Source organism: Lepisosteus oculatus, chromosome 12 (assembly GCF_040954835.1).
Source record: "Lepisosteus oculatus isolate fLepOcu1 chromosome 12, fLepOcu1.hap2, whole genome shotgun sequence".
Lineage (NCBI taxonomy): Eukaryota > Metazoa > Chordata > Actinopteri > Semionotiformes > Lepisosteidae > Lepisosteus > Lepisosteus oculatus.
In genome coordinates, this window is record NC_090707.1 from 6,381,342 (window position 1) to 6,402,940 (window position 21,599).

At 40.9% G+C, this 21,599-nt stretch overlaps 1 protein-coding gene across 1 annotated transcript; it reads left to right on the top strand.

Moving 5' to 3' along the window:
* The first annotated feature begins 5,191 nt into the window (after nucleotides 1-5,191).
* On the top strand, nucleotides 5,192-19,334 carry marco (macrophage receptor with collagenous structure). Its single transcript, XM_069196564.1, has 16 exons — nucleotides 5,192-5,530; nucleotides 5,801-5,896; nucleotides 6,915-7,163; nucleotides 8,262-8,306; nucleotides 9,242-9,331; nucleotides 11,523-11,630; nucleotides 12,213-12,257; nucleotides 13,067-13,165; nucleotides 13,253-13,306; nucleotides 13,897-13,995; nucleotides 14,095-14,148; nucleotides 14,361-14,414; nucleotides 16,243-16,287; nucleotides 16,842-16,925; nucleotides 17,838-18,008; nucleotides 18,240-19,334. The coding sequence occupies exons 1-16, from the start codon at nucleotides 5,401-5,403 to the stop codon at nucleotides 18,368-18,370; spliced, it is 1,554 nt and encodes a 517-aa protein (XP_069052665.1). The 5' UTR covers nucleotides 5,192-5,400; the 3' UTR covers nucleotides 18,371-19,334.
* Nucleotides 19,335-21,599: the final 2,265 nt, after the last annotated feature.

Sequence of the window (21,599 nt, forward strand, 5' to 3'; positions counted from 1 at the left end):
TAGGTTGTTAAAGAATTCTGTTCAATTTCAGTTTTATGAAATAAATCAACATCCCATATAATCCTGTAAGCTTCCTTTTCAATAGTTTTCAATAGTCTGTTTCTGAGAAGCGAAGTCTGAGAGACATCTTGTGGTCACTCAAGCAAAACTAGATTTTCCAGGGGAAAACTGTGCACCCTAACCGAAACTGCCGTATCTGTGTGCTGTACTGACTAAATGCTTAATTTTGATCGTATTGCATTTGCATTTCTTACAAGAAAGACGATGATAAATATATCATTTTATTTAACACTAGTTCATAGCGCCCAGTCACCGAATGTACCAGGCAGACCCATTAAACGTGACGCCGTTATCCGTCTCCCTTAATCGAAGTCATCCTCTGCTAAAACAAAAGATTGTGACGGTGTATCAGCGTCGGAAAGACGCGCTCTGTCCCTTATCAAAATGCATGAATTCCCAATCTTGCGCGCGGCGCTGTTACACCGGATCACATGATCCAGAACTAGACGAAATAATTTCCGCTAGATGGCAACGCAGTGCTTCGCATCGTATCTGCAGAAACTGGCCGAAGAGAGTTTTAATGTAACAAGTTAATGTTATAGTATCGCATTACTTGGTAATATTTGGCATCACGGTTTCACTGTCCTCGAATATCACGCCAAGCTCTGTACGATGGTACACACCCTTTTACTAACAGTACAATATGATTACTATATAGTCGATACGGACGCCTCTCATAATTATATGCAAATATAAACGTTAATAAGGCCTTCAGTCTTCATTTACTATACGCTTTGTGACCACAGTCAAGCCATTTTTAAAACAAGCAGACAACGTCAGCAAGTGAAAGCGATTTTTTTCAGCACTTTTTGTTTTAATGATTCTCCATGTCCAGGCATCCAAGACAAAGAAAATAAGTGCCTAACACTTATTCATCGTGCGAAATACAGGCAAAATAATTTGGGGTGGCAGTGTTCTCTTTTGAGGCTGGATGTGATGTGAACCACGGGATAGTCATGAAAGTAGATCTGAAAACGAAGTAACTTCTGTTCAATGTGTCACACCATGTGTTCCTTGTGCGTGCCAATGGGCATCTGTCCAAAAAGGTGAGTGTTTGTCATGGAAACTGTTACTCGGACCACAGTACTTGAGCAAAACATCTTGACAAAACAGGGTCTCTCATAAATAGTGTACATTGAGGTGACCTTTTTCATGTTGCTGAATAGTACAGTTTCTAATGCCGTTATTCTTCTGATAAATGGAATGAACAGAGGTCTTTATGTTAGGTGGATTCTATTCTAATACAAGGTTTGAAGGTGCCAGAGTTCAGCACCATGGACAGTCCCCTAACTTTAGTCATTGTAATTCTGTACGCTCTTCCTTTGAGTTAGTAAAAGCAAAGTTTTAAGAAAAACTCAGATTTTCATCTGTAGAACATCTGAACAGGATTTATTACCTGGTACCATGCAAGTATTTTGATGTCCCAACTCATCAGTGTGTCAAAACAATCATACCCACAGTACCCACTATTTCCACAACCAAAGAAGATTGAAGGCAAAAGTTAGCAGAAATTAATTTTGAAAAACTGAGATCAGAAAGACCAGTGCAAATACAGTAATACAACATATATTTTAAGAAAGGGTGGATTACAAGGTTGACCACATAACTGTCTACAAACAATCTATTAACATGTTATAAATATTGTTATAAACAGTTATAAAAGATTATTACATACACATAGGGCTGCGTTTTGGATAAGGATTATGTTTAGGGATATGGTTCAAGGTTAGAAATAGGGATAGGATTGATTTGGTTTAATTCAATGATCAGAATTAGAGCTGTGTTGCTAACATCCAATTAACCAACAGTTATTATCCCATTTACATCACTTTATTTACACTTCATAAATATACCTCAACTATAAAATGTTCTTACATTACTTTTTCCAACCTCAAATCTTACTGGAAAAAAATTGAATGAATACATTTTTAAGAACATGTGTTCAATGACCATTTTCTACCCTTTTCTCTAACGTTTAGGCTGAGTTATTATGTCATATCTGTAAATGGGTTAATTTGAGAGAATCTAATTCATGGACTACATTGTGAGAGGTGTAAGCTTTGGTAAAAAAGAAATCCAAACGTTAATATCTGTTGTTTGTGTTCATATACAGTATATATCTTTATATTTGTTTTCTTCCTAGAATAAAGATGTTGCAAAAACCTGTATAAATTAATACTTTCCTGCTGCTGCAAGAAATGGAACACGTGAGACTAACTGGTCATTATAAAGCCAGCATATCTTTTTCATATAGTCACTTAAGTATTCTGGTGTATTTCAGTGAAACACTGCATATGGACATCGAGATTATACTTTCAGGAGTACCAGCAGTCGGGCTCTAGTTAGTCACAAATAACATGCTAGTACTTTGAAAATGACAAACTATGTTTAAAGTCTAGATCGGTACTCCAGTAATAACTAATTTATATCCTGCATATACTGTATCACTCTTAAGGCTGGCATTAGCCAAAAAATGTGGCCCTGTGTTACCTACTGTAAGACTAGTACAGTAGTACTAGTAGCTCTTCCTATGTCATTTTTCACAATTGCACAATAAACAGCAGTCATGTGCCAAACGTATTCATACAGGCTGTGCCTGCTTGTGATATAACACTTAGGCAGATGAGTTTTAAAAAAAGTTTCAAAAGGTAGTAATGCATAATAGCAGCTATCATCTACACCGCAGTGTTCCCAGCATTCAGTGGATCAACAAAAAAACGCTTTATTGGTATCACGGCAGTATTTATAGCAGGGTGAACCACATCAAAGATCACTTAACGACTATTGAAAATGAAACTGGTCCTGGTATGTCTCTTCATTTGGTTTTAGAGACTCTCAAAAGGGTTACGTCTTAAAAGAAACCCCAAAGAGCTAAAACCAGCTCTATAATGACAAATGGTTTGGTATAAACAGCAGCTGGATAGACTTGTCCAGTAGGTGGCGTGGATTAGTCAGGAATACTATAAAGCAGTTAACAGCTGCTACACAATTTACTAAATCTGAGAAATGTATTAAAAGTTTTAATGATGACAACAAGACTGTCATTCAATTCTTTTTCATTTAACTGAACTATTATGATTAGTTACTTGCATTAAATTATCTAAATTTAATTGTGTGATTATTTCTGATTTGGTTTTAATATTTTTTATTCATCTGTCCAATTTAATTTACTTTTTCTGCCTGAATATTCACCAATATTGTTCTAGGATGTGAACCATTCATCACTGCTCATTGTGAGTCTCCTGTTCTTACACAGAATCTTTTAGATGGTTATGGCCATACAGCCCTGCTAAGATCTTTCTGAAAATACCACAGTTTTCTATTTCACATTCCATTTCAAAAGATCAACAGCTCTGTAGCAAAATGTTATAAGGCTGGTAATGGAGCATTTGTTTTAAGTGTAAGGTGCATTTTCTGCACACAAACCACTATATCCAACACTATATATATAACCACTATACGCCAGCAGCCATATCACCATGCAACTCACAACTGGCAACCCACCAAAGCTCAGCAGGTATGAACCTGGTCAGTACCTGGATGGGAGACCTCCTGGGAAAAACTGAGGTTGCTGCTGGAAGAGGTGTTAGTGGGGCCAGCAGGGGGCGCAGGGGGCGCTGATTCTCTGTGGTCCTTAAAAATCACAGGGTGTTTCTTGAAAAGAGTAGAGGTGTAACCCCATTATCCTAGCCAAAATTTCTTAAATTACATATGGGTTGCATCAATTAAAAGGCAAGAGGCAACATGTTTAGAAACCAAAGCCAATTTAAGGGTTCCAATTAATCCTATTATGAGGTTAATCAAAGATCCACTTATGTAACTGAGAACTAATTCGAAATGAAAAACAGAAAGACTCTAAAAGAACAGGACAGCATGGCCTTTATACAGCATACTGCATGCTGCCTTCGTGTCCTTTACATTTCCCTAAAGATTTCAAAACTGGAGGAGTCTTTCCTGTTCCTGTAACCAGGAAAAGTGCGCCAGACCATATTTCTTCAGAATAAAGGAAAAAGTGGCCTTCGTTTTCAAGGCTAGTAATACATGCTCCTCCCATCATGAGACATGTTCCTTAAAACATTTTGAAAAAGCAAAATTCAAAATGTAGAAAAGAAATACTTAAGTATAACACAAGTTCATACAGGCTCTAGAGACTCTGCTTATCAAGGCTGCTTTGCAACGCTTTCTTCCCTGAATCCATTGTGACTGCACAGTATAGTATGAGGGTGTTTCAATATAGTGTATAAAGTAATAAGACTTACACCACATTACAAAACAGATAGTGTTCCTCTAGAATCAGTCTAGAGAAGAGCAATGCAAATCAATAGCCAATAATAAGGGCTTACACATCCCTGTTCCACATAGTTTCCAAATCTGTGCAGGCACGTCTGTCACACGAACACTTACATCTGACGCAACAGAAAGTCAAATCGGGCTCCAGCAGGCATTTTGGAAATGTTTGCTTCACCTTGCTGTTGGCTGCATATCACCTGCTGGACAGGTGTTTCTTTGAGGGACTGGAAAGATAGCAATCACTTTGCGCCAGATGTGGGCTGTGAAGTAGGGGGAGTGTCACCCCCTTCAGCACCATGAATACTCACAAGTGCCCCTGGCAGAGTCTGGCCCAGTGTCATGCTGCACAGTAATCCAGGACAGCATCCTGAAATGACACCCCGGGGCATTTTTAATAACAATACTCTTGCAACTGACACTGCATGATGCCAACACTTCAGGACTTCAGCATTAGCATGGACAAGTGGCTCATAAAGGAAGAGGACAGTAGTGTCTCTACAATCTATGCCCGGTGCTCTACCTATTCAAACCTGCCTTCATGCTAATCTGTACTTCAGATTAAAAGAAGCATGTGCACGCACGCACACACACGTTATGTTATGAAGTCTAACCATGACAAGACTGCTTCCTGTCTTGACCTAATAGGGGACGGGGCATCGCACTTTCCCTGTAGACTTTACTTTCCTTTCACTGCATTTCACACCAGAGAAGCAACAGTATGCCTCACCATTTTAAGAATGGGGAGTGGCATAAAATTGGTTTCTTTTCTGCTATGAGCCAGACTGAATCTTAAATTCCTATCATACAGAACCCAGTGTATGTTTCTGTTACAAAACTTAAAACCAAGCATAAGAAGTATCACTTCTCCAACTTAACAATTTCCTAGTAAGCAAACAAAGAAGAAAGAAATCACTGAAATAGCATTTTTAAATAATTTCACTAGACCAGCATGTTTTATTGAACGCAGTGGATTGGGAAATACTGCCAAGTGCTACATAAATAGGAGTGCAACTCCATGCCTCCAACATCTCATCACTAAATTGGAGTTACATGTATAATCTAATGGAAACATCAGTAGACAAAGAAGACAAGGAAGTCATTATCTTAACTAAGAACAATCCTCTGTACGATTTGGACATGCAATTGAACAGATCAGGCCATTTCCAACTTGAATCAAATGGTAAGAATTTAAAGATTAGTAGGATTAGCTATGTATAAATGTGTATCTGCATGTGCTGTCTGAAAATTATATGAAAAATCAGTTTTTTTAGATAAGAAAGAATGTTTAATAATCAATAATAATAATAATAATAATAATAATAATAATAATAATAATAATAATGTTTATATATACTTAATTTTCAGTATTTAATCTTTAATCACTGTAACATTGAAGGACAAAACCTTTGTATTCACTGTAGTTTTACATGTTTTATTTATATCTTTTCAGAAGTAAAAACTGGAAATGGGAGAAAAGGAGTTCTTACACTGATTATTGTATATCTCATCTTGCTGACCATAGGAAATGGATTTTTGGCTTACAAAGGTAAGGATTCTGAGTCTTAATTTGTTATTACAGAAATATCTCTGCTGGACTTCACTTTTAACTACTGAAGTAAAAGTGAAGTCTAGCAGAGGTATTTCAGGAATAACAAATTAAGAGGTAAAGTATTGCATTTCATCCACACATCCATCCATTTTCTAACTGCTTCATGCAGTTTAGGGTCTCGGGGGAGCTGGAGTCTATCCCAGCAACCAACAGGCACAAGGCAGGATACACCCTGGACAGGACAGCAGTCCATCACAGGGCCGCAGACACACACGCCCTGGACAGGACAGCAGTCCATCACAGGGCCGCAGACACACACGCCCTGGACAGGACAGCAGTCCATCACAGGGCCGCAGACACACACGCCCTGGACAGGACAGCAGTCCATCACAGGGCCGCAGACACACACGCCCTGGACAGGACAGCAGTCCATCACAGGGCCACAGACACACAGATATACACTCACCCCAGGGCCAGTTTGTTCTAGAAGCCATTTTAACCTAACATTATGCCTTTGGACTGTAGACTGTGGAGCACCCAGAGGGAGAAAATGGGGAGAACTTACAAACCCCAAGCAGAAAGCACCCCAGGAATTGAACCCAGGGCCCCAGCACTGACACTGACAGCAGTGACACCGTGCCACCCCCCATTGCATTTCATGACAGTGAGAAACGTTTACAGCCATCAATAATTATCATCTCCCCCTCCACAAGTATTAATTAATTTATTTTTGTATTAATTTCACATGAATACATAGCATACATCATTTATTTTAATACAGTAGATGAGTAAAAAAACAGAGAGACTGTTTTGGAATAATTCAGTGTTTAAAGCCAAAACTCCTTGAACACTTCAGAAACAAACAGATGTAACGCAACGGGGGCTCAGGCGGGCGCCCTTGCCGCATTAGGTCGGCCGTAAGCGTCACACAGACTTTTAAACATCTACTTTGAAGAAAAAAAAAACGTGGACTGCACGTTGGACTGAGAGCTTCTATCTGCAATCTGCTTTCCAGTTTACAAGCTGCACAGCCGGGTGGCGGGCAAGGAGGAGAAGGGGACTCCGGGGACACAAGAAATGCTTCACGCGGACCACGGCTTTCACCTGCAACAGCTGCAAGAGGAGATCTCGTCCCTGAACAACAGCCTGGCCACTATCCACGTGAGCCCTGTCCGGATCACGCAGCTGGAAGCGGACCTGGAGATGATTAACATTAGCAGCTGTGAGCTGCGGAGGAGAGTCGACACGATATCTCTGACGCCAGGTACGACGTCGGATGGCCGTCTCGAGTAAAGCCTTGTCCTGCGTTTCACTGGGTTCGCGGATAAGCCCGCTTTTGTCCGCTCATGCGCTGCAGTAAAGAGGATGGGGACTTTGTCAGACTGTCTCAGTACAGATATTAAATATTATTTACATTCCCAAATATTTCACTTTATAGCAAAACGACATATAAAGGGAAATTAAGCGCCAAAAAAATGTCAGATATATTTTCAACACGTACAGTTCGGACACGTGTATACACATATAACTTACTTATAGCCCATAAACACAATAAATACACATCCCTAAGACAATCACGTTAGTATTCTTAATTTGTAGTGGATGGGGATTTCATGTGCGCGATGGTGCAAGTCTGTTTTTCCAGCAAGTCTTACTAACACGTTGACTCTTGCGAGTAGCGCTTGACTTTGCTCCTGCGCTTGGTTTCTCAGTCGCCTACTTGTGCTCGCTTTTTTGTCGCTTTGAAAAACGATGTAAGAGCGGGCCTGTGCGACGTACAAAGAATTAAAAAAAAAAAGACCTGTGTGCGAAAAGACGAATACTGAGAGACGTGTAACACGAATCCGATAATATTTGTTTTTTTTTTTACTTTTGATATTTCCTCTCAGTTATGAAATGCAAAAGAGACGTGTGTCCTTTTTTGGCGTGAAAACGTATTGCAAAGTTATGCTGCGTTTGCCACAAATTCATTCTTAGCGGGGGTTTTTTTTCTGAAGGGTTAAATGTGTCCATTTAGGATGTAATACGAATGAATGGCTCACGCACAGGTACAGCTGCACAACATATATGAAATGATGGTGGTGTTTTCCTCTTCTGTTTTCATATTGTGAATGGAAACTCAAGTCTCTGATGAGCGCAGTGGAAGCTCCAGAGGAGTTAGTTTAAAAAATTTCAATCTGAAGGTTTCTCCAATTTATATATGGGAGCAGTCAGGGACATTCATTGTCTTAAAGAAACATCCTAATCTGACAGGCTAAAGAAACTTTACCTTTCAAGTCTTGAACACAGATAAACGTTTGGCTTTGGATGTGCAGCTGATTGTCTCTCCTCCCTTACCTGTAATCCGTGTCACTGCTTCCAGGTTTGCCAGGACCCAGAGGTGAGAAAGGAGACCAGGGATTAGTGGGTAAGACCCCTCTTACCTTTATTATTCAAGAGCATCCTTGATGACACCAAGACTCTAAATGTATCGGTAAATGTTCCGATCACTCAGTAAATGTAGGATTTGCCACGCCTCGTAGGCATAATTTAAGCATTCTGTTTTCATGTCCTCACATAAATGAAACATCCAATCCACCTCTTCAGAGCTGTTCAGAGAGTTATTTTTATTTAATTTTTATCTGTGATTGCAAAATGGGAGATGTTCTCTGCTTTCCTGCCCTGGATACTGTGAAGCAAAGGGAGTTCTGGACTTTGAAAACGCCTTCTGTAACTTCACTTATACCGCAAATACCTCAAATGTTGCACACAAGGTCTTTTGCTTCATAAATTCCTAAAAAAAAATGCTGTCAACTTTGTAAAAAATGCTGTCAACGTTACAAGATTGCTGGAGCGCAGCAGGATATGCTGTGATGTGTGTTTGCTTTCTCAAACACCTCAATAATTATACTCATATATACTGTATAACATTTTGGTATAAAGGTTTCTCCAATTTATATATTGGAGCAATCAGGGACATTCATTGGCTTAAAGAAACATCCTAATCTGACAGGCTAAAAAAACTTTACCTTTTAAGTCTTGAACCGAGAAATTTTCAGAATCCTCAAAGGTATCACCAAAGTCAAGCTGGACTGAATCAAGAACCAGAGGATATAAACTGAAACTACAGGGAGTGCCTTTAAACTGAGCACGAGAAGGACATTTTACACAGAGGGTAGTGGGAGTAGGTAACAAGTTACCCAGTCATGGTATCAAAGCCAATATTTGGCTTGTTTCGAAACAATGTCTGGGTGAGATCCTGTGATCTGTGAAATACTATCTACCAAACAAGCTAACTGGGCATCCCCTTTCTGATGTCCTGTAGTTTTGCAGCTATAATTAAGAGATAACTTTTTTATTAAGGTATACCTGGTGCAAAAGGTGAGAGGGGCGCAGCTGGTGAGAGTGGATCTCCAGGAATTCCTGGTACGAAGGGACAGAAGGGGGACCAAGGTGAGGTTTCGCTACACCATATTTGATGTAGGGGTCTGCTGAGGCTCCAGAATAATTCTTGTCACGCCAGTGGAATCATCCACATCATGCATCTTTATCTGAAATGTCAGAATTTGAGGTGGTAATTAGCCACTAAGACTTTTGGTGAAAAGGACAAGCAGGACAAAACCAGAAAAAAAGTCCATAGTCAAGTGCAAATGCTCAGATTTAAATCATTTAGATGTATTTAGCTTTAATTCTTATGTCTTACATGTTTTTAAAATGATTGCCATCCAGAAACTATGAAACAGGGTGTAAGAAAATTCATGATTTGGGACCTCAAAGAAGTAGAGATGACACCGTTACATCCTAGAACTCGTAGTATTGGAAATGTCGTCTTGGAAACATCACACTTGAAGAATATTCTTTCACTCTGCCTTTGAAATCCCTGTTGCCTTCGGCTCTATATAGTTTGATACTGCTCCCAGAAGCAATTGTTTGTATATCTTGCCATGTTACAATGGCCATGACAAGATGACTAACATATATTTAAGTCTTAAATACAAGTATGTTCCTGAAACGTGAACAATTCTTCATGTACACATTTGAAAATATTCCCTATGGCTATTATCCACACATTAAGTAAAAGGAACAAAAATCCATCTAAGCAGATGCGAAGCTGGTTGCGTGGTCAATAAAACAATCTCATCTGTGATAGCTTGTCATTCTGCGCTCCCAGCTGGTGTGCCTCCTTCAGATTCAGGGAATAAAGAGCCTTCACCGCATAACTCAGCATTTTGTCAATGTCCTGACATTTCCAATATGAAATCTTCATCAGGGATCGACTTGCCAATGTTAACAAATGACTACATGTGGGTCATCCATGTCTTTTCAAATAGATCGTTTCATTATTCAATAGAATGTCCTATCTATAGTTTGAAAAAATAGTCTGAAAACGTCTCCGCCTTACAAATGAAGTATAAGCATTGCAGCAGGGTTCTAGGAGATTCCTAGGATGTGTTTATCTGACCTGGTAAGTAATTATAGACTTTAGTGCATTAACCAGCATGTTAAGCCAATAAATAAGATAAGGTTATTTTTCTCTGTGACAAATCCCGGAAGAATGAGATTCCTTTTGATTTATCTCTTCTGTGGATTTCCACTTATTTACTGTATCACATATGAGAAGAAATTGAAGTGAGTTGTCAAAACCACTCTTTTTAGTAATTTATTAATTTTGTTTCCATCATCATCTTCATAGTAATATAATTTTATTTCTTAGTGATTTTCCAGAAACCAGAAAGAGTTCAATACAATAAAAAACAAGTAGTATGCATAGCAAAACTAAGAAATCTGAGAAAAAAGAAAAGCTTATGAAATAAACCCCATTTATAAATAAAAATAAACCAAGATTCAAACTGAATTGCACTTTAAATCCCATAGTGAACAGATCTTTAAGCAGACATTTAGCAAGTAAAAGTAAGCAGCACACATGGTAGTACAAACCAAAGGCTATGTCACCATTTGTGAAAAACCTAGTCTTCAGCGGAGTGAGAAGACTCTATCACACTGTGTGGCGCCTGGTCTTCAGCAGAGTGAGAAGACTCTGTCACACTGTGTGGAGCCTGGTCTTCAGCAGAGTGAGAAGACTGTATCACACTGTGTGGAGCCTGGTCTTCAGCAGAGTGAGAAGGCTCAACACACTGTGTGAAGCCTGGTCTTCAGCAGAGTGAGAAGACTCTGTCACACTGTGTGGAGCCTGGTCTTCAGCAGAGTGAGAAGACTCAACACACTGTGTGGAGCCTGGTCTTACAAAGAAGAAGCTGTCCTGAATTCCTGGAGTCATCCAGTACTCAAGAACCCACGATAACCCAGAGCTAGACCATTCAGTTTCCATGCAGCAGATAACTTCAAGGTTTCAAGATTTACACTGAAGAAGAGGCCAACAAGATTGCTACAGTTTTTTTTTTACTCACACTAATGTGATCCTGGATGGATGACAGTTTAGCTTTCAAAGCCTCTCACTCCACTCCTCCTCAATCACATTAGACTAATTCTCCAAAACTATGTCCACTTAAAAATAGGCATGTGTTCACTTTGATTTACTTGTCCATAACCTGCATTGGGCTTTTCTAGGTTTAGGGGGTCCATTTTGTGTCTGGTTGGAATATCCAAGGAGGTCATTGCATTGGTTAATGAAATACCTTTTCAGGTGTCCAAGGGCAGACCGGTCAGATAGGCGCCACAGGGCAGAGGGGACCAGCTGGACCTGCTGGGCTTACTGGGCCAATGGGTGCGCCCGGGGCTCCAGGACAGAACGGTAGGCTACAGCTGACTCATCCCCTGCCCCTAGCATTGTCACCAAAAACAACTAGGAAGCGTGAATGCACTCTGTAAGTGCCTAGTGTATGAATGCTCCACACAAACTGTATATCTGTGAAGAAATATATTTGATAGCTGACTTCTCTAGCAATGTATGGCAGAGATTGCCATATGGTTCACACACTCCTGTGATGTCTGCTTAGCCCTGCATTATTTCTGTTTGCCCAGGCTAATTATTTCTCTCTATTTTATCATTTGATTTACTATTTTCTTACTGGGTTGATTTTGTTGTTTTTCTGTACTAGCCTTCCTGTTTCTTGTTTTATTTTATCTCATCATTCTCATAGTTCTTTGTAATGCAGTTCTAGATGGTGCTCATCATGCAAAGACTTTAAAATGATGAGATTGCTACTTAATGCTGTCTGACGTGCCGCAGAATCAAATCTGAGGTTCATTTAGAGAACGCATGTAAGATGTCTACTAGCCTGCATTCTGAAATTTCCCCCTTTCCACGTCTTTTAGAACAAACTCACACAGCAGTTGTTTGCTAATCTTTCCCATTTTTCCGGGGGAATCACAGGGTTGAAAGGAGAAGGCGGCCCACCCGGGGAGAAGGGAGTGCAGGGTAAGCTGGAGATCCCGTCTGTCACCACGTCTGATGGGTCCAGAGGGCTCTGGTGGGAGTCAGCTTGTCTCTGTCACCTGAGCAGGGAAGCATGAAATCTTTTGTTTTCCTTTTTCAATTACAAGCAAATTACAGTAGCCGTTCCTTTAGCTCCTTCCTGAGGCTAAAATATAGTGGAATGCTTTGAGGTATTAAATAATTAAGCAAGTCCTCTGATAAAGGTTGTCCATGTCATTCAGTTATGAAATGGTTTTCAAATTGGATATTGCCCCCTGTTCAATTTTCCGAATGACTCTTAAGTCCTATCACTTTGCAAGTGCGAATAATGGGGCCGAAATAAAGATGCCCTTGATTTGCTTTTGATATGCAGGACTATGAACTGGTGTTGTGCATTTTTCATGCACAGAATATGCAGCAGGATTTCTCAGACTTCTTGGTAGCTACTGTACCTGTGCTTGTTTTGAAATGCTAAGGATGAATATTGTATTTCTGCAAATCAAGGGGATGATGACTTTTATGAAGGTTTGATACCACCTTTTAAACTCCTGATTAACAAGCGTCATAGATCTTATATACTGCTCTTTGAGTCACATAAAACATCCCCTCTGTATGTGGACAGGGCACTATATGCCCGATATTTTATGACTTCCAAAAACCGTACTAAGGCTCATATGTCTTCACACTATGTTAGATTTACTCTCTTGGTCCCCAGGGTTTTTAATAAACTCTTTCATGCTTCTCTGCTTTTCATACATGGCTGGTGCTGGTTGGGGTGGCCGTTTGCTCTTATTTGGGTTTCCAATGTCGAGGTGCCCCTGGAGCGAGAGGAGAGCCTGGAGCTCGGGGTACCCCGGGAATAAAGGGAGAGCAGGGCGCTACGGGAGAAGCTGGACAGAAGGGAGCCCCAGGTAAGACCCCAGAGAAAGCGGCGTAGTGGAGTAAAGCATCCGACTTCCTCCGCTGTGCCTGCAGTCTCTACCCTCCTGTCTCCACAGGTGCCCCAGGACTGAAGGGGTCCCCTGGAGGGAAGGGAGAAAGAGGAATAACCGGTACTGTCCGCTTATCTCATTCCTCTAACCTCACTGAGATAGATTGCCCCCAAAATACAGAGAGACGTCCTTTTGATCCTCTCCTTTCTATAAACCATCAGGAGTAGGAACACTTGAAGAACTAGAACAGGATTTTTTCCCCTTGTAGTAGATACACCCCCACTGGCCCAGTCTGTCATGCGCACAGGCGTTACGTACAAACTACAAAGACCCAAGAACCTCGTTATTAGACAGAGTTTATTTCTCATTTTTTTCACTTCTTGTTTGTTTTTCTTCTGAAATCGATTTGCTTGACAAAAGGAGTTTCTTCGTTGGAGAGCAGATCCTCACACTTCGCTTTGTGAATGTGCTGATGGCTTTGGAAAAGCCTGGGGCGCCCAACTTTGCTTTTTAGATTTGTCCCCCCAAAAAAACATGCTCACACTTCCCTCTTTAATTATTAAGATCATAAAGACATGAATGTAGCTTCCCCCTCCTGTGTGATCTTGAAATGCATCACCAGCTTTGAGACCTTTATTGACTGAGTCGGTCAGCCCTGCTCAGTCCTGCTCTTCAGCCCAGTGCAATTCCAAGCTGTGTTGAAACTGCAGGTGTGCCTGGAGCTCCTGGAGCTGCTGGGACGGCGGGGATTCCCGGGATGAAAGGGGAGAAGGGAAGCAGGGGAGAGACCGGACTACGGGGGACACCAGGTGAGAGCAGCCGTCCTCAGCACAGAGATGTGGTCAGATTTGCTTGACTCTTCGCGTCTTTCGTGGAACCAATTTATTTTTTGAATTTTCCCACATAAGGAGCCCAAGGAATGCCTGGACTCACTGGCCCAAAAGGAGACAAAGGAACAGCAGGTACTGCATTCATCACCCGCTGTATGTAATGATCCACAGAATGTTTGTCAGCGACTTCAATTAATCTTTTCCCAAACTATGTATATCCTTTGTTTCCTGTATTCTGAGATAATAACTGTCAAGAGAGCAGGCAGAACTGTGTTTGAAATACAGATGCATGACCATGAATTTGCATCCTCTCTTTTAACTGTGTTTTTTTACCCGTCTTTCAGGAGTCCCAGGAGCACAAGGAAGTCCAGGTGTCAAAGGTAGCAATGGGGCACCAGGTAATGCAGAATTTTTCTTCCCGAAAAACCTTTAGCATGTAATGGATTACCAGTGTCATCTGCTACACTGACAGCTACGGTGGGCCAGGTCCCTGCTGGGACAGATCAAGCCCTAATCACTAAGGTTAAAAACTTACTCTTTGCCATTGTTCCATCCAGTCCAGTACACATCTTACTGTTCTCTGATTAACTCAGCAAACATCTTCCAGAGAAAAAAAGACACATTTTTCATATGAAAGCTAAATTTAAAGCATACGGTCTTCCCATGGGAATCATAAAAAACAAATTTTCTCAAATTTGCTTCAGGCTTCTTATTTTATTCAATAAGATATTTAAACATAAAAGTGACATAGGGCTTTGTACACTGCATCATTAGAGTGCAAATCGTATAAATACTGAATTGTTATGAAGGAGGTTATTGTAAAACATTAGGACAGAAGGTGTTGACTCGTTCATGCCCTGTAAGTTTCCAGTGAGTCATAAAGCAAACTCAAGTTCATTTACCAGTAATGTTTCTCTTTGTGTTCATTTGATTTTGGTGTCATTGTACGCAGAAACTGCATATTAAATGCACTTTATTACAAGAAGAAGAAACTAAGTTTCCTTTTCATATCATCTCAGCAATTATAGATGTTTCGTTCTGCTGACAGAATCTGTTGAAACCAGGGTTTTCAGTCTTGGTACAAGTCTGTTAATTGCATACTGTCGTAGATATTGACGCTCACAATATTGCTACATGATATGGGGGCAGCAGGTTTTGTTACCAATTCTTTAATTTAATGCAAATATTTAATCAAACCAAGAGAGGACGTGTACTTTACAGCAATTTGGTGGTGAAATACTTTAACAGGCACTAGGCTGAAAGACAAGAGCAAAAGATGCAGAAGACAAGGGGACTTTTGGCCCATTTTACTCAATATACAGTTTAGCATCTAATATGGGAAACTTCAAGTCAAACATTACATGTACTTAAGATTTCAAGAAAAAGAAATATGCTGCATTCTATGTGGCATATAATAATGAATTCATGCTATACAGTGCAGTGATATGTGTTTGGGGATATGTAGAGTGGTGGCTATGTCTCTGGTCTCATGCCCGACAGGATGTGGGTTCGAGTCCCTGTTGCAGTGTCGTTGTACCTTGTTCAAGGTACTTTACCCCATTTGCTCCCACCCCCCAGCAGTATAAGTGGAGACATTCATGGCAGGGAGTTGGTTCCTACAGTGAACAGATTTGTCTCTAGGAAAAAGTATTACAAAAATCAACAGCAGACAGGGAACTACGTACCATAGAAGGCTCTCTCACCCACTGTGTAAAACGTGCTCTAAGGAGCGTGTCCTGTCCAGGGGAAAAGTCACGTTCTCTCCTGTCCAGTTAACACCACTGAAACTCAGATAAGCTCTGGTCTGCTCTGATGAGCTGATCTGGCTCAGCTATGATTACCTGTCTTTAGTAATAACAATGCAGTGTTGTTACTGCATTACAGAGCATACTTGTTGAACTCATAAAGCATTAGAAGAGAGGCAGACATTCAATAACAGTGGACAGCACTAAGCCATATGTCAGCTCGATACCTTGTCTTCATACAGTATCTCTTGCCTGTGTTTATTCATACCTCTTGCTGAGGAAGTCAAACATTGCACTTTCACTTGTAAACATGACGCATTTGTCTTTCTTGCTAAACTGATTAAAAAGCAGTATTCATTTACCAAAATGCTTCACAGACGGGATAAAGCATACAAAACAGAGCACGCCTGAACGAACGGCTTTTATTCTGCTCTCTGGATGCTGATGGTGAGAAAGAGTTTTAATTTTCTTTCTTTTGCAGGACTCCAGGGACTGCAAGGCAACAAGGGCGAACCTGGTGCAATGGGTTAGCAAATCCGTGAAGTCTCTGTACATACAGTATCTGTCATGGAAACATTTTAAGGATACAATCTAGTATGTGTGTATTGTTTTCATTGATTAGCTGGATCCAGCTCTCTTTTGTACCAGTAGTCGGCGTGCTGTTTCTAGGGAGTCTTTAAGGGTTTGCTACAGTATATGCTTCCATGGGTGGTGTGATGGTGGACAGACAAGGTCTGCTGCATGGATCCTGGCTCCAGATCTGGCCAGCTCTGTGTGCAGCATGTACTGTATGTTCTCCCTCACTGTGAACTCACCTTGGTTTTCACTGTGTGTCTCAGTTTCCTCCCACCTCCCCAGAGAGAGTTGCCTAGGTTGTCTCTCTTAATAATAATAATAATAATAATAATAATAATAATAATAATAATAATAATAATAATAATTGCTTACACTTATATAGCGCTTTTCTGGATACTCCACTCAAAGCGCTTTACAGGAAATGGGAAGGGAGCAGGGCATCACAGCTCATTGGCTTCCCCTTTCTGCCCAACGTTTTGACAGGAACAGTGCTTGTCATTTCAGGATCGAGAGGACTACAGGGTGAGAAAGGGAGCAAAGGATCTCCTGGACAGAAAGGAGAAAAGGGAGCAGCAGGACAAACCAGTCGTAAGCCCATTTTAAACCTGCAGTGCCCCAACAATGGCCAACAACTTGCTAAGTAACCTGAAAGACTTCTGCTTACCATTCATATTTTTTTTTGCCATTTCATATGTTACTTCTTAAATAGCATACTACTCTGTTGTTGTTTCTGCCTGGATTATTTGCAGCCCTGTGAAACACATTTCCAAACCCAGCATTTTGATAGGCTTTGTTGGAAAAACGTGTTCTGGATGTGCCCACCCTCTTACAACTCTCTTGGGGGAAACATCTGAGGCATCTGTTGCCACATAAACTCCAGACACACCCACACTGATATAACCACTTCCTTGTCCAAGTATTCTGTATTGGTCTCCGGAGCCAGAAATGACAGGACAGGACCAGGAAGCTGTAAGATTATCAGCCTGAGGTTCCAGTTGCTGCACATAGAACTGGAGAGCTTTAGGTCTGCAAACTGACAACCCACTTGTCAAAGCTGTAGGCCAAATAGGCATGAGAGAGACATCAATGTCTGTGTCCATCAATGTCGTTTGGCTTAGTAATCATGGACAACACTCACATAGTCCCCTCACCCCTTCCTTCTCTTCAGCATCAGGTAACTTGTCTAGATGTTTGTTTCAGTGTAAAAGATCTACCTTCCTGCTCCCAGAAAGGCGCAGTAAAAAGTAAGAGAGGAAAAGGAGGCTTCGGGATACTGTTCTGCTTTGCCATCAATGTAAAAGCTTCCCAATTTAGAATACTAAGAGAAATGGTTCACCATTGTCTTAATGACATCTAAAATTTGACAAGATGTACATTGAAGCTGGCATACCTTGTATTTTCTGGCATATTTTTACCCCTTTATACTCCATCTTCCTCCACTAAGTCCACAGCACTGTGTCGGGTCATGTCAGTGACACAAACCTCTGTTTCCGCCTTGAGATTCTGTCGACGCCAGGATAAACGGTGGGGGATCCCGCGGACGAGCGGAGGTTTTCTATAACGACCAGTGGGGGACGATCTGTGACGACAGCTGGGATATTACTGATGCGACCGTTTTCTGCCGCATGGTCGGCTTCGAAAGAGCCACCATGGTCTTCACTGCTGGAGGCGGTAAGGCACCAGACTCGATCTTCCCCGCCAGTTCAGAAACCCATTCAGGCCGTGGAGTTAGCTTTCCCACACGCAGAAGGAGTCAATCAAGGGGTGGGTTTGGAGTCTGGGTGGTCGCTTTCAGGAAATCAAAAGACCTAGACCTGTGTCTCGAGTACCACCTTTTTGTTTTTTCTCACCTGGCTCACTTTGTCCCAGATCACAAACGGTTCCATGTTTAATTGATTCTAGGAACCGGGAAGATCTGGCTGGATGATCTGAAGTGTACAGGAACAGAATCATCCATTTTCCGGTGCACATCCAATGGTATGGGAGTCAACAACTGCGGCCACAGTGAAGATGCTGGGGTTAATTGTGTCTGATTCCATTGAAGCAAGTCAGATAGCTCCATGTAGCCTGTCTCTCCCAGTGTTCAGCCACGAGTATTCAAATAACATTAGTTTTTTTTATTTTTCAAATGGTCAACAATAAACTAGGTCTAATATTTAAGAGAGTATATTGAAATTTGATGCTATTACTTTTCATCATTTCATCTACAAGCTTACTTTAATGAATAACAGGCATCAATTCATCGTTGTGTTAGGACAAGGCTTTTTCACTGCAAACCATTTAATTGATCTGTGATTGGAGGTCCAGGCCTCTCATCAGTTTAAGGCATGGCTGGCATTAATAACGCTTGCATGATCGGTGCCTAAAAACAATATTTTAGCTGGTTATTTTAAAAATGTACATGTTACTTTGCTAAATCATGTCTAGAGTCACTCTTAAAGATGACATTCACTGTACTCAAATCACTCATTCATCTCTCAATAAATCTCCAAGGTAAATGGTTTTTACACTGTATTCCATAGTGACAGCAGCTGTAAACTTGCTAATTTTTTACACAATCACATGTCACATACAGGTGCACAAGTATTATATTGCCAGGGCATATGTTTTAATTAGTTTTTAGTAGTTGTTTGCAGAATGTAGTAAGGAAACCATTGTCGTGTCCATAGTGGTGTTAGGAGGCTTGAAAAAAGCTGATTGCTGAGCTTAGCTGTTTTGTCTGTCCTAATTTCACCTACTTAAACCTGCTGAAGATGTATCAAAATCTTAATTGATTTTTTCTTCTCAGATGTAATATAAACATGTATATGAAGATATTTACTAATTATACTATTTTGATCTGTTGGCTGAGTGAGTGAACTGCTGGCTGTCAGCAAATTGCTGAGGCTGTTATGAAGTGTGAAAGTGAAGAATCGTAAGGGGGGGATGTTCAGTAAAATGCTCCACTGGAAGAGACATTGATTCCCAATAAATACATAACACCATTATTATTTCAAACTCCAGTGCACTCTTCCTTTTCAGAGGACTCCTGGAATAGGACTTTAATTCACCAACACCCATAACTTGTCAAAACTTGTATTCATTCATGCCGTAGATGGAAAATGTCTAGCTTTCCTGCTGCAACAACAGGTGCGAGCAAATCAAGGTTATCACAGGTTGCATCCTGGGAGGTTCACATTCATCTGCACAGCTCTAAGATGCAACTGTGAAGGAAGCAACTCACATGCCATTGCAGCTATTGAGCAATGGGTGAGTGAGCAGTTCAAAAGTCAGACAAAATGTTGGAAAAAGTGGTGAAAGAATAGAATTTAAATCAAGAGATGTTATGTTAAACTTTTATTTATGATGCATTAGTAAGACTGATTTAGTCTTTAGGTATTATGTACCTACATTAGTACAATGTTGGTCATCATGTTGCAAAAATGATAACACTAATCCAGAATGAGTCCAGAAAAGGCCAACCAGATTTCCAGTCCGAATAAAAAGCCCTACAGCGACAGAGGCTAAAAGAACTTTGTAGGCCTGAACAGGCAAGATTATGAGGAGCCGTCAAGCATCCTGAAATACACCAACACTGACAGTAGCCAGCAGCCATATCACCCTGCAACTCACAGCTGGCAGCCCACTGCAGTTCAGCAGGTGTGAGCCTGGTCAGTACCTGGAGGGGAGACCTCCTGAGAAAAACTAAGGCTGCTGCTGGAAGAGGTGTTAGTGGGACCAGTAGGATGCGCTCACCCTGCAGTCTGTGTGGGTCCTAATGCCCCAATATAGTGCCGGGGACACTATACTATAAAAAGGTACTATCCCTCAGATGAGATGTACTGTAAAACCGAGGTCCTAACTCTCTGTGGTCATTAGAAATCCCAGGGCATTTCTTGAAAAGACTAACTGTAACCCCGCGTCCATTGGCCTCCTAATAATCCCCATCTCTGAACTGGCTTCATCATCTCTCCACCACTGACAGATGGTGTGTGAGGAGAGTACTGGAGCATAACACAGGTGGGGCTGCACACTGGTGGTGGTGGAGGGGAGTCCCCATTACATGTACAGCACTTTGAGTGGAGTGTCCAGAAAAGCGCTATACAAGACTAAGCAATGAATTAATTGGATTTCTTCAGAATGAATACTGAAACATGAACCAGAGGGGATGAGTGAAAATTACAAGGAAGTGCCTTTAAAACTCTGAACAGGACTCAATTCTTTGCCCAAAGGACTATGGGAGTGTGTCGTTGAAGCAAGAAGCCTGGATGCTTTCCAAGAGATCTTTGGATCAATTAACCAACTACCATAGGGAATAGATAGGTCAAATGGCCTTCTCTAGATGGTAACCTCTGTTCTTATGATGTGTTACTATAATTCAACCTTAAGTAGAACTACATGTTTATAACCTCTGAATTCTGTTTACTTTTAAAACAAATGTGCGCTAAAGGCAAAAAAAAAAACCAACCCCTCCTAGATGTCACAATTTCTTACTCACAGGACTTCCTACTTAATTATATCTAAGCAAATGAAAGTGCTGACCCACCACTGGTTCTTTGAAGTTACTCAATAAGTTTCCACTCTTGTAACATGAGTGTTCTCCAAAACAAAACCTAAAATTAGGCACACAAAAAAAGAAGGAATTCATTTTCTTTAAAAGTCTTACTTTCCAGTGTTTTGTGTTGTTTTATTCGATGATTAAAATGACTTGCATCAGAAAGAATAAATAAACGAACATTATTACACAAGAGGTGGGAGTTTTTATGTGCTTGTACCAGAGTCTTAACCCCCATTTCAAATTCTTATTAGAAATGACCCGAAACGTACTTCTCATTTCCTGAGCTCTTCCTTGGCAAATGAGGTTAGTTCACGCAACAGGCCTGGGCCACCCGTTATGGTTTTAACTCGAGGAGAGCTGAAACGAGCTAAATGGAGCTCAGTGGCAGCTCCATCCTGATTCTAGGGAGCGAGGGAAACTCTGGTCCTACCTAGGTGGCTCCTGCATTGCTCAATAATGTTGTTAAGGTCCGAGATGTATTCAAAATCATAAAGAAGCACAACCGTAAAGATCAAGGTTGCCTGCCTAATTCTATTGCGTAACTTTGGAATTAGTGGTCAATGGTGGGTTTCCCTTTTATTCGCCATTCATTTTAAATGCATGTGCATTTTGTCTTTTGCTGCCCGTATTCTTCTTATTGTCCTTCAGGCTGCAGTTCAGATCATTATCTTCACAAAGGGCCAAGGAAGTGCTCCAGGGGTTCAGTGGGTTAAACCGAGCTTTGT